General features: G+C 58.3%; 3 protein-coding genes across 3 annotated transcripts; all 3 read right to left on the reverse strand.

Moving 5' to 3' along the window:
• Nucleotide 1: 1 nt before the first annotated feature.
• Nucleotides 2-2,952, reverse strand: BRF2 (BRF2 RNA polymerase III transcription initiation factor subunit). Its single transcript, XM_054175021.1, has 4 exons — nucleotides 2,795-2,952; nucleotides 2,080-2,139; nucleotides 1,430-1,751; nucleotides 2-827 (listed from the first exon to the last, which is right to left on the reverse strand). The coding sequence occupies exons 1-4, from the start codon at nucleotides 2,946-2,948 to the stop codon at nucleotides 2-4; spliced, it is 1,362 nt and encodes a 453-aa protein (XP_054030996.1). The 5' UTR covers nucleotides 2,949-2,952.
• A 4,239-nt stretch (nucleotides 2,953-7,191) lies between these two features.
• Nucleotides 7,192-17,774, reverse strand: RAB11FIP1 (RAB11 family interacting protein 1). Its single transcript, XM_054175148.1, has 5 exons — nucleotides 17,411-17,774; nucleotides 13,628-14,060; nucleotides 12,421-13,181; nucleotides 8,222-8,327; nucleotides 7,192-7,431 (listed from the first exon to the last, which is right to left on the reverse strand). Exons 1-5 carry the CDS (start codon nucleotides 17,764-17,766, stop codon nucleotides 7,213-7,215), a joined length of 1,875 nt encoding a protein of 624 aa, XP_054031123.1. The 5' UTR covers nucleotides 17,767-17,774; the 3' UTR covers nucleotides 7,192-7,212.
• A 3,966-nt stretch (nucleotides 17,775-21,740) lies between these two features.
• ADRB3 (adrenoceptor beta 3) lies at nucleotides 21,741-23,790 on the reverse strand. The gene is made up of 2 exons (XM_054175272.1): nucleotides 22,502-23,790; nucleotides 21,741-21,780 (listed from the first exon to the last, which is right to left on the reverse strand). Exons 1-2 carry the CDS (start codon nucleotides 23,788-23,790, stop codon nucleotides 21,741-21,743), a joined length of 1,329 nt encoding a protein of 442 aa, XP_054031247.1.
• Between the last annotated feature and the right edge of the window lie 1,720 nt (nucleotides 23,791-25,510).

Genomic DNA, 25,510 nt, shown 5'->3' on the forward strand with positions numbered 1-25,510 from the left:
TTCATGGCCAGGCCTTGACCTTCCTGAAGGCCCTGATCTCCTCGGGGCCCCGCAGGTACTGCTCGATTTCGCTGTCGGAGATGTGCTCATCGCCGGTGATGGCAGCGTCCAGCGCGCTGGGGGGCGCTGTGCGCAGCCTCTTCCTGGGATGGATGAGGCAGGGGGGCAGCAAGGGCCTCCTGCCACCCCCGCGCTGGTGTTCCCCTTCTGAGGGACAGCCCTTGCCTGGCACTGCCTGGAGAGGAGAGCTAGGAGAGACTTTGCCTGGGGGACCCTCACCTGGGGAGCCTTCACCTGGGGCACTCTCCCCTGGGGAGCCCTTGTCTGGGGAGCCCTCATCTGGGGAAGACTTGCCCAGGGAGCCCTTGCCCTGGGAGCCCTCACCCAGGCCCACAGCACACTGCTGCTGCTCCTCCTCCTCCAGGCAGAAAGCATTTCTCAGCAGGAAAATTCGGTGCTGCAGCAGGTCCCCGATGTGCTTGACCACCGTTTTCTTGTCCAGTTTAAAGACCCTCAGCCAAGCCAGCTGGGAGGCCATCCTCAGGAGGATCTCAAGAAGTTCCTTCAGCCTCAGGTGTGCTGGGGGTGGCAAGTCCACGGCAGCCAGCTTGCAGAACCGTGCCAGAGTGCAGCTGAGGCGGGCAGCAGGCTGCAGTGACTGCCAGGACAGGAAGGCTGCGGCCGTGACGATGGGCACAGGGTGCCGGCCGGTGACCAGCCAGGTCTCACTGGCCAGCTCCACCAACTGCATGGTCCTGGTGACCATCTTCTCCTTGTCCTCCACAAATGGAGCAGGGACGTTGGCTGCGTGCTGGAAGAGCTGAAAACTGGAAGAGCAAAGAGCCTGCTGTTAGTGCCAGGGAGCTTCACCCGGGGGTGCCTCAGCGACCCAGCTCCAGGAGGGTCCTTCAGGACCAACACATCCTGCTCCTGTGATGGGCTTCTGCTCCTGTCACTGAGCTGAAAGCCTCCAAACTGAGAAAGGAAAGGCTGCAAGAGAAGAATCACAGCCCACAATGTGATGAGGGAGGCACTAAAGCCATCACAACCCCAGCACACACAAGGGTCACTGTCCCCAGCCCAGCACCAAACACCAGCCCTGCTGATGTCCACCTCCAGGCTGCTTTGCTGTACCACAGTCACTCAAGGGACCAGAGTGTGCTCCCAGGTCAGAAGTTCTGGCTGCTGGTGCACCAGTACTGCCCCCACCAGTGCATCTTGCCCCCTCTCAGCAGCAGGCAGGGCTGAGGGAACACTTCTCCAGCTGATCTGGGGTTGCCTTCGTGCACTCCCTGTGCCTGTGTCACAGCACAGGCCACCCTGGGTGAGTCTGTGGACTCCTGCCACGGCCACAGCTGCATCTCAGAAGCTCTTTCACCCAGCAGTGCCAAACACAGCCCTGTGCAGTGGCTGCAGGGGGCCCTGTTACCTGTTGAGGTGTGTCTTCACCAGGTCTGCCAGGCTGAGGGCTGGCACCGAAAGCCCCAGCTCCTTCTGAAGGCTGAGGAAGACACCAGCAAACAGCTCCTGCTTGGCGTACAGGAGGGAGCAGATGGTCCCCATGGTCAGGGGCCAGTTGTGCTGTCGACAAGTCACAAAGACACAGCAGCCCCCCAGCAGCTCCTTCTTCTCCACACTGACCATGTGGAAGGAGGGGTGCTGCAGAGCTCTCTGGAAGTACGACACCGCCGTCTCCTCAAACACTGTGGGCAGCTGGAGGACTTTACAGAGATCCTGGACCCTCCTGATCCCTGGGAGAAGACAGCACCCTTCCAGGTCAGCTCACACAGCTTCTGCTGCAGCCCTCCCCTCCTCAGTGTTTGACTGCAGTCAACATTCACCCAGCCCCAGGCAACGGGGTGAGAGCAGCCCCAAAGCCAGCATGAAAACCCCTCCCAGGTGCCCAGTGTGGGTGAAGCAGCTTGCTGGAGGCTGGGCACAGACCCAGCTGCTGCCTTCTTGCTTCACTGCCAGCTCTGGAGGCTTTCACCAGCTCAGAGAGCATCAGAAACACCTCAGACAAGCCAGAGCAGCAGCAAGAGAGAATCAGGGTGTGGAGGGAATCCACCTTGCTCTTACCTCGCTGCAGACAGCGGCTCAGCTGCTCCTTCTGGCCAGTGCTGTGGGAATAGGCCACCTCTGAAAGACAGCCAGGGTCAGGACAGGCTCACAGTGGCTCACAGGGACATTGTCATTTAGAGGTTTGGGATAATGTCACTTAAGAGTTTGGGGCTGGTGTCATTTGGTGCCTGGGGATGGTATTTAGGGAGTTTGGGGCTGGTGTCATTCAGATCTCAGACAATCTAGTGCCCACGCCAGCAGAGTTCAATCACCACAACTGCCAGGTCTTTGAGGCCACTAAACAAGAGCTGCCAGCACAAGTGACAGGCGCAGGAGTCCTCCAAGCCACTGCTCCTCCACAAACAGCAGACGGCCTCGGGGCTACTCCACCACACTCACAGGAAGCCTAACAGAGCCAAAGAGCATCGCAGCACTGGTCCCAAGCCTAACACCCGGCAGAGAAGCGCCGTGGGTCTGCTCCTGCAGCAGCAACACCCCGGGACACGCTGAGCTTCTGGGGAGGGAGGGAGGAGGAAGCAGCTGCTCCACCCCAGCCCCATCCTCCTCACCGAGGCCTTTCGGACCCGCAGAGCGCAGCGTGTGCACGCACAGCGGCCCCTGGGCTGCCTACAAACGGCTACCTGGGGAGCGCTCCCGTGCTCAGACCGACCCCGAACGCTGCCGGGACCCCCCTGCCGGGGCTAAGACCCGCCGGGCCCGCGCCGTGCCGCACCTCGCAGATGCTCCTCGTCGGTGTAGGTGGTGGTGAGGAGCCCCTCGGAGAGAACGCAGCCGCAGGAGGCACAGACCAGCTGCTGCTGCGCGTAGTGCGAGTCCTCCACCAGCGCCGAGGAGCCGCACTCGGGGCAGCGGCGCCGCTCCGCCATGGCCGCGCCGGGAGGCAGCGCCGGGGGCGGAGCGCTGAGAGGGGGCGGAGCGCTGGGGGGGCGGAGCCACCGATAGCGGAGCGGCTCCGGGTCCGTCCCGGGACTCGCACACGCTCTCCGCGTTCCGCGCTCCGCGAGTTCCGCCCGCCCGCCCGTGCCCACCGACCGCGGCGGGAGAAGCAGCGGCGGCGGCAGCGGCTCCTGGGGCGGGAGGGAGGGCACAGCTGCCTGCCTCGCTCGGCGGGGAGCTGCAAAAGCAGCGAAACCTTCCCCTCCGGGGACGCAGCGTCCCTGTCCTTGGTCACTGTGTCCCCTCAGGGTGCCGCGGGGTTCGGGGGGGGCTCCCCCTCCCGCCTTCTGCACGGTAGCAGCGCTCAGGGCTCCCGCAGCGCACCGGAGTTTCAGCCCAAATGGCCCTGAGACAGCGGGAGGCTGATTTCCTCCCTTTCACCCCCACCTCGAAGGCCATTCCCACGAGGGGCCGGGGGCAGCGCTGGCCCTGGGGGTCATTTCGCTGGCTCCCGGGCAAGAACCTTTCACACATTTTCTTTGCTCCACAGAAACTCTCGGTTCTGGTGATGTGGATGAGCTTGTCCATCAGGTTTCCCCACCCCCGGAGCTGTTTACCGTGAACTTCCTGCACCTCTAGCTTGCAGGGATGGAATGAGCCCCGAAATACCTTGAGGATGAGGAGTGTGGGGCAGCAGAGGTGGTCAGGAGGAGGGGGATGAGGCCCTTGTGAAAGTACTCAGGACAAAAGACAAAGGCAATAAAGGCTGGATTGAAGGTATTTTTATTTTAGTGTTCCATGAAACCAAGAGGCATTTAAAAACAAAGAGGTACTCAGGCTAAAAGCAGACACAGACAGTACAAACAGGGGAAAATACATTCAGGTCCTTCAGTAATAAACATTTGATTCTTAAGGCCCTTAAAAGTCAAGGTGTGGTAGTGAGAGAAGTTCAGTTCTCCCCCCCCAAAAAACTCCCCCAGCCTAAAACTGTCACACAAGGTGAAGCACCTCGCTGGCCACAAAATGCCAGCCCCTTACTCCAAAGCAAGGCTGTCACTAATATTGCCAATGAAAGACTGAGGTACAAGGCTTGTGAGATGCTTTCACAGCCCAGGAAGTCAAAGCCTGGGTGGTGCAAGGACTGCGACCCCCTGCGCTGCCCTGGCAAGAGGCTCAACACCTCCAACCACCAGAGAACAGCTCCAGGGGGGCAAAAGTCAGACACAACCTGGGTCCACCTCAGCAGACACAGACAGTGGCAAGCAAAAGAAGAGCTGCCAGGAGAGGCAATGCCAAGTTCTAAGGCTTTGCTGCCAAGGACAGCAACACATTATTGCTTTGGTTTGGAATGCACATCATCCAAACTTCCTAAACCCCACGCTGCCAAAGCATGCCACAGGCCACAGCCAGCACCTCAGCAGTACCAGTTTCAGTCCAAAATGAGCCAGAAGCAAGAGCTCAGCCTTGCTTCCCACCTCAGTAGTACCAATTTCAGCTTAAAATGAGCCAGAAGCAAGAGCTCAGCCTTGCTTCCCACCTCAGTAGTACCAATTTCAGCTTAAAATGAGCCAGAAGCAAGAGCTCAGCCTTGCTTCCCACCTCAGCAGTACCAGTTTCAGTCCAAAATGAGCCAGAAGCAAGAGCTCAGCCTTGCTTCCCACCTCAGTAGTACCAATTTCAGCTTAAAATGAGCCAGAAGCAAGAGCTCAGCCTTGCTTCCCACCTCAGCAGTACCAGTTTCAGTCCAAAATGAGCCAGAAGCAAGAGCTCAGCCTTGCTTCCCACCTCAGTAGTACCAATTTCAGTCCAAAACGAGCCAGAAGCAAGAGCTCAGCCTTGCTTCCCACCTCAGTAGTACCAATCTCAGCTCAAAATGAGCCAGAAGCAAGAGCTCAGCCTTGCTTCCCACCTCAGTAGTACCAATCTCAGCTCAAAATGAGCCAGAAGCAAGAGCTCAGCCTTGCTTCCCACCTCAGCAGTACCAGTTTCAGTCCAAAATGAGCCAGAAGCAAGAGCTCAGCCTTGCTTCCCACCTCTCCAGTCACAGCTCAGTCAAGCCACCATTCAAAGGCACAGTTGGTGTTTCTTACCTTCTGACCTAGAACATCAGAATCAAGTCCTGAAGACAAGTCTGTTAGTGAGGTACAGGCAACCACATCTCCCCAGAGATCCACCCAGGCACAAGGAGGAAGCAAATCAATCCTTCATCTTCCTCACTATTTCAAGGCACAAAGAGCAGCAGCAGGTTTCAGCGAGGCCAAATGGTAGCTGCTCAAACCTGAAACCAGCAGCCCAGAGCTGAAGATGCAGCCAAGACCCTTCTGCATCTCAGCCTCCTCATTCACTCAAGAGGGCACAGCAGGAAAGGCACATCCCCTTCACCAAAAACATCCAAAAAAAAGACCCTTAGGGGGAAAAATAGTACCTGAAGGCTTTCAGAAGGCTTTTGATGCTTAAGGCTTGTTCCAGCTCAAGCTTCCCAAGCAGCTGTCAGAAAAGCTCCAGACTTTGGTAGTCAGAGTCACAAAAATGTTGATTAACAGCATTTGAGGGACAGGGAAATATATTCAACTACTCTTCACTACAAAAAGAAGAGTCCTGGGAGTAGTTCTCAGGGGGCTGTGAGAACAGCAAGCAGCCTGCTGCAGGTTGGGAGCTGATCCAGCTGGGTTAGTCCCTCAATAAAGTGCTTTGCTGTAGGAAAGCTGAGTTAGAAACTCACCACTCCCAAGCTCAGCCAGGAGTGACCCAAGAGACCCTTCCCACAGCCCCAGGCAGGAGTGTTTGCTTTGGTTCTCTGCTGCCTGCTCCTTCAGTATCTCTACCTTCTTCTAAGCATTTTATGGACTCTCCCACCTCTGAGGAACCCCAGAGATGCAAACAGGCATCAGAATGATTGGGGTTTTTGCTCTTTGACAAGAGCTCACCCCAAAACCAAAGCCACATTCAGCTTTGCAGAAGCCTGTGCTGGTGGCTGCTCGACAGAGCTGTGCTCTCTGATGAGGTGGGGACAACATCCCTGCCTCTGTCAAGCTGCAGAGCAGCCACACAGGAAGGAAGGAAGGGCTCTCAATTGTCCTGCAAAAGCAGCTGCAGATAATACATTCAGATCCTTCTCCAGATTCACTCTCTCAGCTGCAGGAGAGTTTTCCCCTCCATTCTGAGCAGCAAGTCACAAAGAAAACCAGATCTGAGCAGAGTGGCTGTCCCCAGGGGAGGGTGAGCTGGTTCCCCACTCAGCTGCGTAAGGAACACAGGAAAGGACAGGTTGGAAGACTGATCCCCTCTGGAGGTCCCTCCAAGGTAAGCCCAGCTCCAAAATCCAGGCTATTGAGATGTAATAAACTGCAGTGGTGCTGCACAAGAAAAATCACCCCAGAACTCCCTACAGCAGGAGACAGAGGCCAGGCAGAGGCACTGGGAAATCCACACCCACCTGGGTGCAGCTCCCCCTCCCTCCTTTGAAGGAGACCTCTTTGGATCAGGAATCTGAAGCCCATAAGAGAACAGCCTCTGATTTAAGACTCCTCACCACCATTCCTATGGCAGACAAAGGTACCTAAGACATCTCAGTGCTTCCTACATGCAAGCCTTCTGTACACCTGTCCCTGGGAGAGCAGCTTGGAGACAGGATGGACTTCATGAGATGAGCTACATTGTGCTTCCTTCTTTCCAGTCTAAAGGATTCAACTTCTAGGGCATCAATTCCTTTTAAAGCACAGCCCTGGTCTGGCCACTCAGCTTTTGGACTCCTCCAGTTGTTGTTTTGAAAGCCAATCAAAGCCTCAAGCTCTACTGCACAGGATTTCATATTGCACTACAAGAGAGGATATGGAATGGGGAGTGATTGGTCTATCAAAGCTGCTACAAAATAAACCCAGCACTAAAAACCACCTCCACAAAGGCTCATCAGTGCCTTGCTGGCAAGCAAAACACAGCAAGAACCCTCCACCCACCTGCCTTTGGATCAGATGCCTGAGCAGATCTTCCCAAAGAATGGAAAGGAACAAAGCAATCAATAAGTTGCCTCCAGTTCTGGACTCCCCCCACACAGAGGAGCTGCTCTGCCTCCTGATCCAGCTGAGAGCTGCTCTGCCTCCTGATCCAGCTGAGAGCTGCTCAAGGCAGGAGGAAGGAAAGAGGTCATTTTTTCTGGTGGGCAGCACAACCTGCACCATCTACTTCACATCATCTCCTCACTAATGAATCACACTCCAGCAGCAGGAGCTTTGTCCAAGAGCCCCCAGAAAGCTGTCACATCTTCCCAGCTTTCTTGTTGCCAGAGGTTGAGACCCGCAGGATGTTTGGGGTCTCCTCCATGACCCTGACGAGGAGGTTGTCGATGTAGTCTTCCAGCTCCCGCACCTGGAGGTCTTTCCTGCTGATGGTATCCTTCTGTCTGAGGACCAGCTGGATCAGCTCATCGTGTGTCAGCTGGGCATAGGCATAGGCAGGGTCTGAGGGCTCGTACTTCTGAGAGAGAGAGGGGCAGGGTCAGGACAGACACGTGGGCACTTCACCAGAGCAACAGGATGGGAGCTGGCAGCTGGCTTGGGGCAGGCCAGGCAAGATCCCTGCTACAAATAGACCTGAGGCTGTTTAGTCTGGAGAGGAGAAGGCTGAGAAGAGATCTGATCAATGCCTATCAACATCTGAGGGGTGGGTGTCAAGAAGGGGCCAGGCTGTTTGGTGGAGCCCAGTGACAGCACAAGGAACAGCAGGTAGCAGCTGGAACCCTCTGGTGTGAGGCTGCTGGAGGCCTGGAGCAGGCTGCCCAGAGAGGTTGTGGAGTCTCCTGCTCTAGAGACTTTCAAGACCCTCCTGGATGTGCTCCTGTCTGACTTGCCCTGGGTGACCCTGCCCTGGCACAGGGGTTGGACTGGATGATCTCCAGAGGCCCCTTCCAACCCCTACCCCTCTGTGCTGCTGTGGTTCTCTGACTCAAAAGACCTTTTGGGCTGTGAGCAAGCCCAGCCTGGACCATCCCAGGGGTAGCACCACACAGAGCCAAACACTGCCCCTGTCACAGCCACATCCTGGCTCACACACATCCCCCTCCTGCTCACCTCTGGGCAGTCAGAGAACACTTCAAGCCTGTTCCCACCTTTGGGGACTGAGACAAGGGAAGTTGATTCCCCCCATGGCCTAGCAACAACTGTTCCTTCTCTGCTCAGGATGGGGACAGGAGCCCAGGCAACCACCACAGGAGCTCTGCTCAATCTACTGCCCAAGCTTTGGTTTCAAGTGCCCCTTCCCTCCATACCTTCATGTTCATCTCCAGCAGCTTTTCATTCATAGTGCTGATGACATTCAGGGTTTTACTCTGGGGCTTGCTTGCTGTGGCATTCATGGGCTTCACAGGATGGAGCCTGCAACATGAAAACAGCCTCCTGTTATGGGGAGAGCTGCAGAGCACAGAAGCACAGATCTGCAGACTCAAAGCAAATACAGCAAGGAACTGAGGAAAACTCCTGCCCTGCTCCATCTCCAGAGAGATAAGAGACTGAGCTTGGGGAAGATGAGGCACTTCTGGCTAAGCCCTAGGCTGTTCAGAAGTATTCTCCAGTCCTCTGCTATCTTTCTTGACTCAAGGCATTGGAGATAAAGCAGCAGTAACCTGAAGGTTACAGCACAAGAGAAAAGCCAGGAGAAGGCAGGACACAGCCACAGTTACTCTGTTCTTGGAGCCTGACCTTCCCAACCAGAACATACTTCTCTTCTTGCAACACATCAAATACTTCCACCCTCCTGGCACAAGCCTGAATTCTGCCTTTTCCACTCTGGACTCACACCACAAGCTGCCAAAAAGTGCTCTCTTCATCTGCTCCAGCAGGGCTGCCACTGCCAGTTTTAATACAGCAAGGAAAACGTTCCAACCCAGAAGCACCCCAGGTCCTAGCCAGGGCTCTGCAGGAGGAGCTCTGAGGGCTGGCAGGTCACTGGCACCATTCCTCAGTAGCCCAGCAGGCAGGAGGAACTGCAGACAGCTCCACAAAGCAGCCCTGAGCTCTGGGAGAGGCTTGAACTGCATCGCCTGCTGTGAGTCACTTGGAGGCTCAGGAGCCGGCAAAGGAAGCATCCCAGCTGCTGAGGCTTCCTCTGACCACTCTCCCACTCCTGCAAACAGGATCAGCCCCAGCCCATGCCCCCAGTCTTTGCTGAGATGACTCCAGCTGTTGAACTGTGACCAAGCTCCCCTCAGGTTCTCCCTCCGCGGGAGAGCTGTGATGAAGGGCAGCTGCCCTCCAGTGCTCTGCACCTCCCCTGCAGCCAGGCAGATTTATCTGCTGCCAGCAATGATCCTGCTCTGGCACCAGAGGCCCCAGGCCCTTCCAAGTCCAAGGGCCAAGGGGAAGTCAAGGCTGTCCCACACCAGCTCACTGCGAAGTGCTGGAGGGCCGGAGGGAACAGCAAGGCTGCCCCCAGCAGCGAGGCCCTTGCTGTGCAGGGCACTGCCCACATGCTCTCACCTGTGCTTAGGAGCCAGGGGCTCACCACTCTGCTGGCTTAGGTTAGGATATATTTCAGAGGGTGAAACCCAGGCCTGGAGAAGCTTCTTCTTGCCACAGTTTCCTGCTTTATCTGCGGAGCCCTCGGCTGTTGGCTGGCTCGGAGACTCTGCTCTATCACTGGGGGCGTCAGAGGGGAGGGGGGGAGAGGAAAAGCAGGTCTGGGGAGGACTTGACAGGGAGGAAGAGGAAACAGAAGGCTCAGAGAAGTCCTGCTCTGCACACTCAGCACCTGCACCACTTCTCAGCTCTGGCACCTCCAAAGGACTGCTCTGCTCCCTCCCACCTAAGCCTGAGTCGGCCACCTGCTTCTGGCCACTGTGGACACTCACTCTGGCAGGCAGCTCAGGTGCTCTGCCTGGCTCACAAGCACCAGCAGCACTTCCTTGCAGGTCTTCATGCAAAGGCACTGCACCCAGGGACTGCTTTCCTGCCTCTGAAGGGTTCTCCTCCCCTGCAGCAAGCCCAGGGGGCTCCTGAGGGTCCCCCAGCAGCTCATCATCAGAGCCTCCCTCCAGGATGACAGGGAGAGTGGTGAGCTTCAGACCACGCTCCCCAGCCAGGGGAACAGCAGACTTCAGGCTCGGGAGACAACCAACCAAACCCTCCTCCCCATCAGGTTTTGAAGGCCTGTCACTGCTGAGCTCCCTGAGCACCACTGCTGGGCTGGCAGTCACCAATGAGCTGCTCTGGAGGAGGCACCCAGCAGCATCTGAGCCTCTGCCATTAGGTAAGGAGGGCCCAGCAGCAGGTTTGACATCATGGCCTGAAGAAGGCAGCTCAGCACTGAAATCATCAGCCTGAGAGCCTGGCAGGCTCTTCAGGGTGACAGACAGGCGTGGGGCTGGCTTTGGAGGCACAAGCACCTCCCTGCCAGCCCTCCTGACAGCAGCATCCTGGGGGGACGGGGCACAGGCTCCTGGGGTTGGCCTGGCAGGTGCTGCTGGGTCATCTTCATCAAGTGGAGCTGCTCTGGGGGCACATTCTCCTCCTCTCTTTTCACCAAAGGTCTCCTGCTTCTCTTCCAGCCCACTCTCAGGAGAAGGCAGCTGTTCAGCACCAGTCCCTGGGGAGAGGCTGCTGCTGCCTTTGGAGAGAGAGCCAAAGTGTTCAGCATCCTCCACGCAGGGTCCAGCATTTACACCAGCCTGCAGAGCAGCCTCACAGGTCTGGATGGGACCTACCCTGCCACTAGAGAGCTTTGATGATGGGTACCCCAGTCCTGGAGCAAACCCTGCTCCCTCTCCTGTCACATCTGAACCCTGAAGTAACCTTCCACTGAAATCCAAGTCCTGTTTCTGACCTTCCTGCCCACCTGAAGTGACCTCCTCTGACCCACTGAGGAGAAAGGACACAGATTTCCTGTTGCCTAGCCTGCTTCTTTCCCAAGAAGCCTCAACCTGCTTCTCTGGAGCCAGAGGAGGGCTGTCAGGAGGAGTGCCCAGAGGGTTTGGTGCAGCTTTGACATCACCAGCAGTCAAAGCCACATCTGCACTGCTCCCTGCAGCACTGTGAGCGGAGTGCTGCAGCCCTGCAGGGTGCTCTGGGGAACAGACTTCCTCACCAGCAAGGCACAGAGGGGGAGAACTAGCACCAGCTTTGAAACCTGGCCCACCTGCTTCCCAGCCAGGCTTGGCCAGGAAGGGATTACTGTCATGGAAGTGACGCTCAGAGGGGACAGAAGGTGCAGGTGGCCGAGAGAGGCCTCGGGACGCCGGCAGCCCGCAGCTCTCTGGCCCCTGGCCCTGGGAGCTCTGCCCCCACCCAGAAGCAAAAGGATTGTTTGTGCTACCAGAGACCTGCCCAGGAGGAGGTGCTTTGGGAGCAGGGGGTGCAAGATGAGGGGATGAAGGGAAATGAGCAGCTCCTTCGGGATGCAGGGCTGAGGCTGCCCTGCCCCACCCCGGGCTGAAGGGGTTCCTGCCCCTGAAAAGCTCTGCGGCAGGAGGAGCAGGAAAGGCAGCAGCCCCAGGGGCGTCCTCGGGGCCTGGCCCTGGGGCTTTCTGCCCTGCTTTAGGAACAAAAGGATTGTTGTCACTCCTGAGAGAGTGTCCAGAAAGAAAAGCAGGAAGGGAGTCAGGTGCAAGAGTAGGAAGTGTGGCTTTGGTTTCCTCCTCTGCAGGCAGGCCCAGTCTGCAAAAAGGGACAAAAAACTTCGCTTGTCACTCGAGACTGCAACAGGAGGCAGCAGCAAAGCTCCAGCACCAGGCTCCACCAGCTCCTAACGGCTGGGGAGGAACTCAGACTTGCAAGAGACCTCAGGAGCCCTTCTGGCAGGCTTTATGTGCTTCAAGGTTGTCTTTACAGAGCAGCTGGAGCTTGCACAGCTCCCTGAGGTGGCTGCCTCTAAGCACTGTCACCGTCTGCACCCAAGCCACGTCGTTAGTACCGTGAGGCAAGATGTTCAAGCAGGAGGAAGCACTGGAAATGAGGGGTTAAGAGACAGGCATGAAAGGCAGGCTCCTTAGCAGGACACACCCATAACATACATCTGAAAGCAGAAATCCTCTTGGTTTGTATTTATCTGAAGGACAAAAGGAGCAGGGCCTCCGGGAGAGCCTGCTGCACCAATTCACCCAAGCTCTCCTTCACCTCCCTCTCCACAGGGCTCCAACAGTGACCACAGCCAAACAGGGAAGAGCTAAGTGAGAGATGTTAGAACTGCTGCCTCACCCCCTGGCTCCAGACAGAAGTTAGTTCTTGCAGGAGATCCAGCAAGGAAGGGGAAAAGCCCTGCACTCAGAGAGCCACTGTCCCAGGGTCACTTCCCAGGGACACCTCTCTGCCCATCTCTTTTTCACACCAAGAGAGAACTCAGAGCTATTATTTGTTATCAAAGCACCTCAGACCCACACAGGATGCCAAGCCAGGAAGCTGCCTGGCAAGGAGGAAGCAGCCCAGTTAAAACCTGCCCCCAGCACTGCTCAGCACCAGCTGTGTCCCCACCACTGACCTGGGCTTGACAGCTTTGGTCTTTGCAGGGGCAGCTCTCTCAGGCCTCCGCTCCTCCTCGAAAGGGTTGAGAGGCTGCTTGCTTGCAGAGCCATCCTCTGCCTGCTGGCTGTCTTCTGGGGGACTGCCTCTGCTTCCATCTGCTGCAGGTTCAAGCTGTTTGGTCTCTTGTTCACTCTTCTCTTCTGGAATGCAGCTTGCCTCACCCTGCAAGGTGCTGTCAGGGATACCCTCGGCATCACTGCTCTTGACTGCATCCTTCTTCCCAGTGACCAGAGAGAGCAAGGCAGACTTTTTGGGCTCTGGCTTTTTGGGCTCTTTAATGACCTCCCCAGCAGGAGGAAGGCTGGGCTCCAGCTGTTCTTCACTGCTAAGCAACTTGTATGATGGCAAGGTCATGGATTTAAAGGTCTCCAGGGATGCAGACCCAGAGAAAGCATGGCTAGGAGATGTTCTTCCTGCCTCTTCAGGGGTTTTAGCAGACCTGGAGGACAGGTTCTCTTCTGAAGCAAAGAGCTGCTTCCTCCTGAAGTTGTGAGGAGAGGGGGAAGAGGCTGGAGTGTTGTCCTTGGCCCTGCTCTCTTCCATATAGACATGACTGCCATTGATGCACAGACTGGACTTGGAAACTGGATCATTTTTGGATTTAAGGCCGCTGAACAGTGAGAGCCCTTCCTTCCTGCTGTGGTTAGTGCTCACTGGGTTTAGGTGCTTGTCCAAAGTGGCTGTTTTACGAGATCTGAATACAGGAGAAGGAGAGGACTTCCCTTCCAGGGCATATCCAAAGGCTTCTGGGAAAAAAAAGAATCAAACAGGGAGAAATTCAACATCATCCTTCCCCCCGAGGTGGTCTCCTCAGTGCCTCACAGCCATTAACAGACTGCAGAAGCAGCACAAACATGACTGCACCAGCCCCCCTCAAAGCCTCAGGCTGCCCTCCCACTGCCAGCTCTCAGCAGAGCAGGTCACAGATGCCATTTTTAGTGACCTAAAACCACCAGAGCCCACATCAGGAAGCTGCAGCACCACCATGTGCAGACAGCGCTTGCACAGCTGCTCTGCTGCCCCAGGGCTGTGAGCGGTGATGTGTGAAGCCACCACCACGGGCAGGAGGGACTTCCTCCAGATTCACTCAGGAAGAAGAATTTAAGCAGTGTAAGAGAGCCTTGGAGGAAGGCTTCTGTGTGCCAGCACTCACCCTCTGAGGCAGGAGAGGTCTCGGAGTCCTCCTCGTCCCACTGCGGCTGGAAGTCGCTGGGCCGCAGCAGAACCTTGGGGGTGGCAGGCTGCTGCGTGGGCAGGACTGACATGGACTGGGAGAGGGAGCTCTTCTGCAGGCCAGGCTTGGAAAAGAGGCTTTTGAACTTGGATTTCTTCTTCTCCTTCTCGGCTGCCTCTTCGTCGCTGTCGCCGGAGGAGGCAGAGGCGCTGGGAAGGACGGCCGAGGCCGTGTCCGAGAGCCCGCTGCTCCTCTTCCCCTTCAGCTTGTCCCTCAGCTTGCCAAAGGCAGAGCGAGACTTGTCCTTGGCTGACAGGTCAAACATGCTGGCAGTCAGGTTGCTCCTCATGAACTGGATGTCCACCTCGATCTCCCCTCGCTCCTTCTCCTTCTTGCCCGGCTTGGAGCGGAGCTTGTACCACCTGCAGGGACAGGGAGGGGGAGGTTGCAAAGCAGCTCTGGGGGCAGGGGGCACTGCAGGGGAGGTGATTTAGAACAGGCTCCCCAGAGGGGCTGTGGAGTCTCCTTCTCTGGAGACTTTCAAGCCCCACCTGGCTGTGCTCCTGTGAGACCTGTGCTGGAGCCTATGACCCTGCTCTGGCAGGGGGGTTGGACTTGATCATTTTCAGAGGCCCCTTCCAGCCCCTAGCATCCTGGGATGCTGTGAAGCACAGAGGCTTGTTTTGAAAGCCAAATAAACCCAGAGTGTAAAAACCAAAGAGAGAAAGAAAAGCCTTCAGTCCTATGACTGCAGCATGGTCATAGGACCTCAGGGGCCAAAGAAAACCTTCCTGACTGTAAACAGAAAGAATTCAAAAGCCAGAGCAGGAAGGGTTAAAACAAAGGGAGGGGAAACAGAAACACAGCACAGGAAAAAAAAGAGGAGCCCCCCCCAGGAGAGCAGCACAACACAGAACTCCCCTGCTGCAGCTCTCTGCTGTGCTGTCATCTGGCTTCCTGAAATTCACAGAGGACTTTGAAGTGGGCGTAAAAGCAGCAGCCTGAGAGCTGACACTGCTTCCACAGCCTGCTCGCAGCCCCACGCCCTCATACCATTCATTCCAGCTCCTTTCCAGCCCCTATCTTAATGCCTCTTAAGCCAAGGAACCCCTAATCAGCCCTCTGAGAGCCAGGCCAGGCCTCACCAACCGTCTGGGGCTTTCCACTCACCTCTGCAGCTGGGGACTGGAGTGCACCAGGAAGGACATTCACAGAACCATTTGGGTTGGAAAAGGCCTCCAAGAGCATTGAGTCCAGCCCAGCACCACCATGGCCTCTAAACCATGTCCCCAAGGGCCATGGCCACAGGTTTCTTGAACACCTCCAGGGATGGGGACTCCACCACCTCCCTGGGCAGCCTGTTCCAATCCCTGACCACTCCTGCAGCAAAGAAATGTTCCCTCATCTCCAAGCTAAGCCTCCCCTGGCACAATTTCAGGCCATTTCCTCTCCTTCTATCACCTGATCCTACACAGAAGAGACCAACCCCTACCTGGCTCCAACCTCCTTTCAGGGAGCTGTAGAGAGCAATAAGGTCTCCCCCTCAGCCTGCTCTTCTCCACACTAAAACAGCCCCAGGACCCTCAGCTGCCCCTCACCAGCTCTGTTGCTTACAGACAAAGCCTTGGCCCTCCTCTGAAACGCTGCTCCAGACTATTCAGCACACCCAGGAAGAGCTTGTGGTAGCCTAAACCACCCCACCACCACCTCCACACCACCACCACCCCTGCTCTGTTACCACTCAATGACTTTCAAACCACATCAGGGCCAGGGAAGAGAATTATCAGCTCTGCACAGCAAAGCTTTTGTCTGTGGCTGGAGCCACAGACCTCCCGACTCCACAGAACCGGTAGGAAAAGCCTCTGGAAGACTCTGCCCTCCTCCTCCTCACCAGCTGGAATGGGACCTAAGGGAAGCAAAGAGGGCTTGCAAAGCTGCCTCCCCACTGCATTTACATCTGAAGCCCTTGGAAGGTGCACTGGAAGCAATGAGAGAGAAGAGGAGAAGGCAGCTGGCTTCAGAAGATTAACCTGGAGATGAATTCAGAAACAGAAGCGCTCCAGAGGCAAATGAAGCCCCGAGCCCCATGCTGCAGGCACTGTGCTCTGAAAGTCAATCAGGTGCTGCCAACCTGCCCCCTTCACTTCTGAGGTCAGTCTGCACCTGTCCATCAACACAGGGGGCTGGACTTGATGACCTTTAAAGGTCCCTTCCAAGCCCAAGCATTCTGTTGGTTTTCCAGATAAAACCAGCCCTGCCCAGGGAGAGGCCAGCAGGGCAGCGCCGTGCTGACAAAAGGCATTCAACGAGAGCCTCTGGGGCTGGGGGAATGACTCTGACAGCTGGAAAGCATGGACTCATCAGAGAATGGTCTGGGCTGGATGGGACATTGAAGATCACCCAGTGCCAACCCCACTGCCATGGCCAGGGGCACCTCCCACCAGCACAGGCTGCTCAAGGCCTCATCCAGCCTGGCCTTCAACACCTCCAGGGAGGGGACAGCCACAGCCTCCCTGGGCAACCTCACCCTCACTCTAAAGAACTTCTTCCTCATCTCCAGTCTCAAGCTCCTCTCTTCCAGCTCAAAGCCATCCCCCTTCCTCCAAGCCCTTGTCACAAGTCCCTCCCCAAACACCAGGCGTTCTCCCAGGAGCATCAAGGTTGGATTTTGGGTTGGGTTTGGCGGTTTGTTTTTTTCCCCTTTCAATTCTCCTCTGGCCCAGACACAAAGAAACCAACCCAGGAGGCCCTGCAGGGAGGGCTGACTCCCTGAACTCTGCTGACTGAAGGCACCTCGTGCTCCGTGGTGTAAACACAGCAGCCCTTGACACAACCTTAATGACAGCCTCGCTGTAATTGAGGCTCTGCGGGCGGCGACGGCTTCAGCGAGAGCCACGACGCAGCTCCCGGCTGCGGCCAGCTCCTGCATCGGCTCAGGGGAACGAGAGGAGGAAGGTGACTCAGCCAGGCCACCCCAAACCACATTACAAGGCTGCTGACTCCCGGTCAAACCCCTCCCAGTCACCACTGTGGGATTCCAGGGCTATGTTGAAAGGAGCAGGTATGACACAGAGCTGGCGCTGGGGATTAGAGGAGAAGTCTCCCAGCCTGGTGTCCTGCTGGCAGCAGGGATGCCAGCCCCTGCAAGGTGAACTGTCTGCTCCTGGCTGCACTTGGGCTCTGCCAAGTGTTTACCAAGGAAACTCCCCCAGCAGCTGGCCGCAGCCTGGCTTTGCTCTCCAGCAGAAGGTGAAGGGGTTTCAAGCACTGAGTCGCTGGAGCGTGTCCAGAGAAGGGCAACAAAGCTGCTGAAGGGTCTGGAGAACGGAGGGCTCACCCCAGGGGGTTTGAGGGATCCCTGTGGGACAGAGGGGTTCCCTGCCAGACCATCACACCTCTGGGTGCCTCAGCAATGTCTCCTACCCCTATTGTGTCACCGTGGGGCACATGGGTTCCCCACTAGAACTCCACACCCCTGTGAGGCACAGAGATTTCCATAAGGAACAGGACATCCTATAGGCATCCGGGGTCACCCACCAGCACCCCAAGCCCCCCCATCACTCTTCCCAGCTCCTGTGGGGCACATCCGACACCCCACCACCACCACCTCCTCTCGACCCTCGTGGGGCACAGAAGCCCCCCGCGATCGCTTCATGATCCCCTCAGAGCTCCCGACCCCAACTCCCCATGTGCCCCTCGCTCCCCTCACGGCTGCCGCCGCCCGCCCCGCCACCCCGCGTCACCCTCGGTGCCCTCCTAGCCCCAGCCCCACCTGGTGTGCCGCCGGCCGCCGTCGGTCCGCAGCGCGGCCAGGTCCACCTCTGCCCGTCCCAGGAACTTGTCGAGGCCGACGAGGGCGCGGTGCAGCACGGTGAGGCGGAGGGCGGCGGGCCGCGGCGGCGGCGGCAGCTCGAAGGTGGCCTCCTCCCGCCACAGCGGCTGCCCCTGGCACCGCTCCGCCACCGATGTGGAGAACTTCTCGCGGCCCAGCGCCATCACGGTGTAGGCATCGCTGCCGCCGCCGCCGCCCGCCGCCGCCTTGGCGCGCAGCCCCCGCGCCCGCAGCACCGTCACCTGCACGTGGGTGGGAACCCAGGCCGGGGCCGAGCCCGCGCCCAGGCCCGACATGGCAGCGGGAGCGGAGCGGCGACGGCAGCGGCGACGGGAGCGGCTCCGGTGCGCGGCGCCGGTGCGGCGGCCCCGCCCCTCTCGCGAGAGCACGGGGCGGGGCTTGGGGCGGGGCTTGGGGAGGGGCGGGGCCGAGGCTCGGGGCGGGCAGGTGCGGGCAGCTGTGCGACGTGCGTGACACGCGTGACACAGATGTGTGCTGGTGGGGACAGATGTGTACAGGTGTGACGGGTACAGGTGTGTGCAGGTGTGTGCAGGTGCGTGACGTGTGCGTAGAGGTGTGATGTGCGTGTACAGGTGTGATGTGCGTGTACAGGTGTGTGCAGCTGTGTGACGTGCGTGTACAGGTGTGACGTGCGTGTACAGGTGTGATGTGCATGTACAGGTGTGTGCAGCTGTGTGACGTGCGTGTACAGGTGTGATGTGCATGTACAGGTGTGTGCAGCTGTGTGACGTGCGTGTACAGGTGTAATGTGCATGTACAGGTGTGTGCAGCTGTGTGACGTGCGTGTGCAGGTGTGTGCAGGTGTGTGACGTGTGCGTACAGGTGTGTGACTGTACAGGTGTGTGCAGCTGTGTGATGTGCGTGTACAGGTGTGATGTGCGTGTACAGGTGTGTGCAGCTGTGTGACGTGCGTGTACAGATGTGACGTGCGTGTACAGGTATGATGTGCATGTACAGGTGTGTGCAGCTGTGTGACGTGCGTGTACAGGTGTGATGTGCATGTACAGGTGTGTGCAGCTGTGTGACGTGTGCGTACAGGTGTGACGTGCGTGTACAGGTGTGATGTGCATGTACAGGTGTGTTCAGGTGTGTGACGTGCGTGTACAGGTGTGACATGCGTGTACAGGTGTGTTCAGGTGTGTGACGTGTGTGTACAGGTGTGACGTGCGTGTACAGGTGTGATGTGCATGTACAGGTGTGTGCAGCTGTGTGACATGCGTGTACAGATGTGATGTGCGTGTACAGGTGTGTGCAGCTGTGTGACGTGTGTGTACAGGTGTGACATGCGTGTACAGGTGTGATGTGCTTGTACAGGTGTGTTCAGGTGTGTGACGTGTGTGTACAGGTGTGACGTGCATGTACAGGTGTGATGTGCGTGTACAGGTGTGTGCAGGTGGGGACAGATGTGTACAAGTGTGACGTGCCCAGGTGTGTGACACACACAGGTCACATGCAGGTGTGACATGTACAGGTGTGTGCAGGTGTGTGGCATGTACAGGCATGTGCAGGTGTGTGACGTGTGTACAGGTGTGTGCAGGTGGGGACAGATGTGTATAGGTGTGACATGCATGTACAGGTGTGTGATGTGCAGGTGTGGACAGGTTCAGACAGGTGTGTGACATGCAGGTGACGTGACATACAAGTGACATACAAGTGTGACATACATATACCGGTGTGTGACATGCACAGGTCACATGCAGGTGTGGACAGGTGTGTGGCAGGGGGACATGCACAGTGTGACATGCACATACAGGTGTGTGACATGCACAGGTCACATGCAGGTGTGTGCAGGTGTGGACAGGTGTGTGGCAGGGGGACATGCACAGGTGTGACACGCACATACAGGTGTGTGACATGCACAGGTCACATGCAGGTGTGTGCAGGTGTGGACAGGTGTGTGGCAGGAGGGACATGCCCAGGTGTGACATGCACATGCAGGTGTGTGACATGCACAGGTCACATGCAGGTGTGTGCAGGTGTGGACAGGTGTGTGGCGGGGGACATGCACAGTGTGACATGCACATACAGGTGTGTGACATGCACAGGTCACATGCAGGTGTGGACAGGTGTGTGGTGGGGGGACATGCCCAGGTGTGACATGCACATGCAGGTGTGTGACATGCACAGGTCACATGCAGGTGTGTGCAGGTGTGGACAGGTGTGTGGCAGGAGGGACACGCCCAGGTGTGACACACACATGCAGGTGTGTGACATGCACAGGTCACATGCAGGTGTGTGCAGGTGTGGACAGGTGTGTGGCGGGGGACACGCCCAGGTGTGACACGCACATACAGGTGTGTGACATGCACAGGTCACATGCAGGTGTGTGCAGGTGTGGACAGGTGTGTGGCAGGAGGGACACGCCCAGGTGTGACACACACATGCAGGTGTGTGACATGCACAGGTCACATGCAGGTGTGTGCAGGTGTGGACAGGTGTGTGGTGGGGGGACACGCCCAGGTGTGACACGCACATACAGGTGTGTGACATGCACAGGTCACATGCAGGTGTGTGCAGGTGTGGACAGGTGTGTGGCGGGGGGACACGCCCAGGTGTGACACGCACCTACAGGTGTGTGACACGTGCAGGTGTGTGAGGCTCCCTGCCTCTCCCAAGCTAATATCCACACTGGTGAAACCTCCTGAGTTCTGGTGGGATGCCAGGGGCCCTTTTTAGTGCACCCCAGGCTGGCAAACCCCTGCGGGGCAGGGGGCTACAGGGCTCGGGGAGATGCGGCAGGGTAAGTGGGTGGCACTGTGGCATACCCAGAGCCTGGCTTCTCCTTGCCTGCCTGCTCAGCATGGATCTGCCAGCCACAGCCCCAGGGAAGGGGTTGCATGCACCCCCAAGCCTTGGGCAGCCCCTTGGGCAGGGCAGATGGGAGAAGCCTCCCTCTGCTTGGCACAGACTGGAAGGCACTGTGGTATTTCCAAGGTTTATTTCACATGAGGAGTGGGGAAGACAGGACAAAAACTTGACAGTCACCAGGACATACACCCAAGGGCATCCCCAAATCACAGCATGGTGAAGGGCACAGCCCTGAGCTCTGCTCACACGGGAGTGGGCGCAGAGGAGCTGGACTCACACTGCCAACACCTCCCACCAGCAGAAAGAGGTTGAAAACAAGAGCTTGACCTCCCTGCCTTGCCCCTCTGCCCCACGTACCCAGACCAGAGGGCAGGGACCTCGGGACCCCACTCCTCCCTGCCTGACCACACTGCTGTTCCTCCAGCTTCAGCTACCACAAACAGCACAGAAGCACAAATATCTGCCCCGGGTGGAGAGGGAGAAACAGGAGAAGCTTTAAGGGGAGCAGAATTCACTTCCCCCCAGCCCGCCATGTTCAGAGCTCCCCTTGCTCCCCTTTGCCTTTCCTTCGCCAAAGATACCGCTGCAGCTCCCGGGACCAATCCCAGCCTTGAGGCTGCAGCCGGGATGGAGTGGAGATGCTGGAAAGGGTTCGTATCTGCAGAAAAGTTCTCCCCTTCCTGATGGGCTGCCCAACACCTGCCCAAGCCCAGCACGACGGAGTTCCTCGTCCTTCAAGAGAGCTGAGCCACCGCGTCCTGCTGCCAGCCACGCCAGGAGGCACCTCTGGGCGGGATCTTGTCCCTCATCCATAGGGGCACGCCCGAGGCTGAGCTGCCTCTTGGAGAATGGCTCAAGAGCTTGTTCCCAGCTGCCTCCAGCTAGCTCTCCAGCCCCAACAGCATGAAGAAGACGGCTCCAGGGGCCCTTCTGTGACCACGAGAGCTCCCGAGGGACAGTCCTTCTCCTCTCCAGGTTGGTGCAAGCACCGGAGGGTCCTTCCAGCGCCATCACCCCCCAGCGCTGCTCCTTTGTCCCCTTCACAGCGCCCGGCCCTGCAGGAAGAGGGTGGGAGGTGGCGCAGCATCACCCAGCAGGCTCAACCCTCACAGCTGCATATCGCAGGGGACAGGGACCCGAAGCCACCACCCTGGAAGACAGGGGAGCAGCAGGCATGGAGGGGGACCCAGAACCAGAGCAGGGTAGAAAGCACCACGCATAAGGTCTGGAGGTCCAGCAGCCTGTCAGCCAGCGGGGTCATGGCATCCCAGGGAGGTGTGGGCAGAAAGCCAGGCTGACGCTGGGCTCACGTGCCCCCCGAAAGCAGGCAGCTGCCCATGGGCTGGCCAAAGGCACCAGAGAAGGCAGCAGCCAAAGCAGGCGGAGGAGATTCTGCCCTCACCCCACACTCACTCTCTTCCTGGCTCTCAGCTGCTCCCAGTCAGATGGAAGGACCCAGTGGTGTCTCTCTGCCAGCAAACCTTCAACAGGAGAGCAGAGTGAGTGAGGAGCCAGGATCTCTCCCATGGTTTCACCGCCCCCCACAATTCACCATCCCACACTCCCAGGATGGATGGATCCTTCCTCAGAACACCCAGCTCCAGGGGATGCTTTCTGGCACCTCTTTCTGCACCTCTTTGCCCACAGCAGCTCTGCCTGTGTGTGCTGGCAGGAACCTCTCCTGCCTTTGGGCATCGATATCCACAGTAATCAGAATCATTCAAGTCTTAATCATACTAATACAAATCTCGGGGGGGAGGGGCGAGAAACTCACCCTGACTTTTGCAGAAGGAGGTGGGAACCCACAGGCAGGGACAGTGGGCTGGCAGGGCAGAGCTACAGCGTCCCTGTTCACTAGCAGCATTTTCTTGACCAAGGAAGAGCAGATCCCACCCTGGCAGGCTGGGATCTTCCCCAGGAAGGGACAACATGGCACTGGGCTGGGCTGAGACCCCAGTTTTGCAGCCCAGTGGAAGGGCCAAAGTTTTAGGGGAACCTAAAGGCAGAGAGCAGCAGTTCCCCAACTCCTCACCTCGTCACCTCTCCCCCACACCCCAGAGTCTTCCAGTTCTGGGGTCTGCCTGTGCCCCAGCTCCACACAACGCTGTCAGACCACGTCCCCCCACCCACACTCCTCCTGGTGACACCCCAAAGGGCTGTTCCCCCCAAACCTCCCCTGAGCAAGCACCTGCGGGTACCTACTGGTCAAGCTGCAAGCACAGCGTGGTTTGAGTGCCCTGCAGCTGGGACTCGCCCAGGGGCCGCTGCCGGTACCCACTGCCCTGGGTCAGGCTGTTCTCCTCCGTCCGGCTGCTGCACTGGCTGCTGCTGCCGCTGTCCCGAGCCTCGCCGGCCTCCTCGGGGCGCCCGGGGGCTTTGCTGTCCTCGGAGGGCCCCCTTCCCGGGCTGAAAGCACAGGGGCAGCGCTGCAGGTCCCGGGACACGGCGTGGAGGCGGCGGCCAGCGCGGCGCGGGCGGCACAGCAGCTTACGGAAGGCACTCCTGAAGTCGGGGCTGCGGCAGTAGATGATGGGGTTGAAGGCTGAGTTGACGTAGCCCAGCCAGTTGAGGAAGAGGAAGAGTTGATCCGACACCAGCGGCCGGCAGAAGACCTTGATGATGTTGGCCACAAAGAAGGGCAGCCAGCAGAGCGTGAAGGTGCCCATGATGATGCCCAGGGTCTTGAGTGCCTTGTGCTCCTTGATGGCCAGCAGGCGGGAGGGACGCCTCCGCCGGCCGCTCGGGGAGCTAGGGCTGGGGGGCTCCTGCAGGAACCTCACCTTGTCCTTGCCGATGAGCTGGACGTGCCGCGTGGCCACGGCGAAGACGCGGACGTAGACGAAGATCATGACGAGCAGCGGCACGTAGAAGGAGATGGTGGAGGAGATGATGGCGTAGGTCATGTTGGTGACGAAGTCACAGCAGCGGGGGTCGTCGTAGCAGCGCACCGCCTGCTCGTCCGCCCCGTCCCGCCACCAGTGGTTCATGATGGGGAGGAAGGAGATGAAGGCAGAGATGGCCCAGACCAGGCACACCGCGGCCCGTGCCCGGCCCTTGGTCACCAGCGCCTCGTACTGCAGGGGGGAGGTGATGGCGAGGTAGCGATCCACGGCGATGGCGCAGAGGGTCTCGATGCTGGCCGTGACACACAGCACGTCCAGCGAGGTCCACAGCTCGCACACCACCGTGCCGTAGGGCCAGTGCCCGCTCAGCAGGATGATGGCCCCGGGGGGCACCACCAGCAAACCCATGATGAGGTCGGCACAAGCCAGCGAGGTGATGAAGACGTTGGTCATGGTCTGCAGCCTCGGCGTCCTGGCGATGGCCACGATCACCAGCAAGTTGCCGGCCACGATGACCAGCACGGTGAGGCTCAGGGCAGCCCCCACCACCCACTGCCGGCTCAGGCTGCTGGCACCGCTGCAGTTGGTGTCCAGCGCGGCTGCCCCCCAGGCGCTGCCGTTGCCGTGGGACGGGGGCAGGGGACTCATCTCCGCCGGGCTCGGGGTGAGTGTCTCGGTCCCGCAGCCCCGACGTGCCCGCCCCGCTGCCCGCCGCAGCCCGGAGCAGCCCTCGGGGGGCACCGGCGGGGCTGCAGCGGGGCCGCGCTCCCTCCGCCGCGCTCCCGGGACCGCTCGGGGAGGAGGAGGAGCCTTTAAAGGCTCGGGGGAGAGGCGGGGGGTGGCGACGGGCTGTCCCGTTCCGGAGATCAATGAGAGGGGAGTGGGCTGCCGCACCGCCTTTTCCAACCCCCGGGAAGCTCTGCTTCCCTCCGGCATCCCCGCGGTTCAGTCAGCCCCTCGCCTTGTGCTTTCCCCGGCTCCCTGCTCCTCTCCGTGAGCCCTCTCTGTGCCTTCCAGACCCTTTCCATGCTCTCCAGCCCCTCTCCCTGTGCTCCATCTCCTCTCCGTGCTCTTCAGCCCCTCTCACTGTGCCCCTTTCTGTGTTCTTCTGCCCCTCTCACTGTACCACCCTCCATGCCCTCCAGCCTCTCCCGGTGCCCTCCAGCCCCTTGCCCTGCACCCTGGTCTTGTACCATCTGTCCTTGCTCTCCCTGCACCATGCCATGCACACACTAATACCTCACCATGCACTCTGGTCCTTCTTTGTGCTCCTCTCACCCTTCACCCCTCATTTTGCACCCCTCACCATCTGCTCTGGTCCTTCTCCATGCCCATCAACATCCTACCCTTGCTCTGAACCCTTCCCTGTGCACTCCAGGACCTCACTATGTGCCACTCACTGCATGCTTCTCTCCATAACCCCCTCACCGTGCTCAGGCTCTCCCTGGGTTGTCCCTGATGAGGACCACGACACCCCTGTCCCCCCACAGGAGCAGAGAGGAGGCATAATGGCACCATGGCAGTGCCATCTCCACTCCAAAGGCTGGCACCCAGCGTGTCCCTCAGTCACTCCCATCTTTACTACCCAAACCTCCTTTCCCACTGATGGAGGAGAAGGATCAGACCTTTGCTGCTCCCCTCCTGCATTTGGGTGGGTGCTGGTGTTCTGGAGACCCCCACCCACTCTCCCTTCTCCACACATGGCAACGGGGGAGCCACCTTTCCGTACTGGAAGGCACTGGGCTGACCCCAGCAGGCTTGACTCCATCACTAAGCCCAGCTCTGCTCCTGAGGGCCCCTGGGCAGTCTCCAAAGTGGGTTAATTTTTTCACTATCAGCTATTTATACAAATCCTGGAAGTTCTGAGAGGGGCCCTCTCCAAATATGGCATTTTGAAAGTTGCAGCCAAATGGGGGAATGCTGACACAGAGGGGGCAAAAAAATACATATGAAACATATATAGAAAAAAAGATCCTGTTGGCATTGCATCCCATTCATGAGCAAGCAAGACACAGCCCCATTTCTCACAAGCCTGATCCTTACAAGAGTGTTTTGGTTGTTCAAAGCAGTCAGAGGAGGGTTTGATGCAACCCCTTGTAGCTCCCAGCTCTGGCATTCGCTGCTGGCTCAGACCAAGCCCTGGATTTGCTGTTTCCAGGGCTCTGTGTCCTGCCCCTGGCATGGCACCCAGGAGGCATGCCCAGGGCAGTTGTCATCCTTCCAGTGTGGCTGCACAGGTACCTCCAGCATGCACCAGCCCACGGAGCCACAGTTTCTAGGGGTCACTCAGAGACCGCTGGACACCTCTGAACACCTCACCTTCTCCAGCCAGTGACCAGCACAGCTCCCCACGCAGCGCCAGGGCAAC

This window comes from Dryobates pubescens, chromosome 31 (assembly GCF_014839835.1).
Source record: "Dryobates pubescens isolate bDryPub1 chromosome 31, bDryPub1.pri, whole genome shotgun sequence".
In the NCBI taxonomy this organism is placed as follows: domain Eukaryota; kingdom Metazoa; phylum Chordata; class Aves; order Piciformes; family Picidae; genus Dryobates; species Dryobates pubescens.

What these genes read in the sequence shown, in the direction of transcription:
- ADRB3 (XM_054175272.1), bottom strand. Translation starts at nt 23,790, where the DNA reads ATGAGTCCCCTGCCCCCGTCCCACGGCAACGGCAGCGCCTGGGGGGCA. An exon ending in CTGTGCTTGCAGCTTGACCA is followed by an intron (nt 21,781 to 22,501) that starts GTAGGTACCCGC and finishes CTCCTGTTGAAG; the next exon opens with GTTTGCTGGCAGAGAGACAC.
- BRF2 (XM_054175021.1), bottom strand. Translation starts at nt 2,948, where the DNA reads ATGGCGGAGCGGCGCCGCTGCCCCGAGTGCGGCTCCTCGGCGCTGGTG. An exon ending in GAGCCGCTGTCTGCAGCGAG is followed by an intron (nt 1,752 to 2,079) that starts GTAAGAGCAAGG and finishes GTCTTCTCCCAG; the next exon opens with GGATCAGGAGGGTCCAGGAT. An exon ending in GTGAAGACACACCTCAACAG is followed by an intron (nt 828 to 1,429) that starts GTAACAGGGCCC and finishes TTGCTCTTCCAG; the next exon opens with TTTTCAGCTCTTCCAGCACG.
- RAB11FIP1 (XM_054175148.1), bottom strand. Translation starts at nt 17,766, where the DNA reads ATGTCGGGCCTGGGCGCGGGCTCGGCCCCGGCCTGGGTTCCCACCCAC. An exon ending in GGCGGCCGGCGGCACACCAG is followed by an intron (nt 14,061 to 17,410) that starts GTGGGGCTGGGG and finishes CTGTCCCTGCAG; the next exon opens with GTGGTACAAGCTCCGCTCCA. An exon ending in TGCTGGAGATGAACATGAAG is followed by an intron (nt 7,432 to 8,221) that starts GTATGGAGGGAA and finishes TCTCTCTCTCAG; the next exon opens with AAGTACGAGCCCTCAGACCC.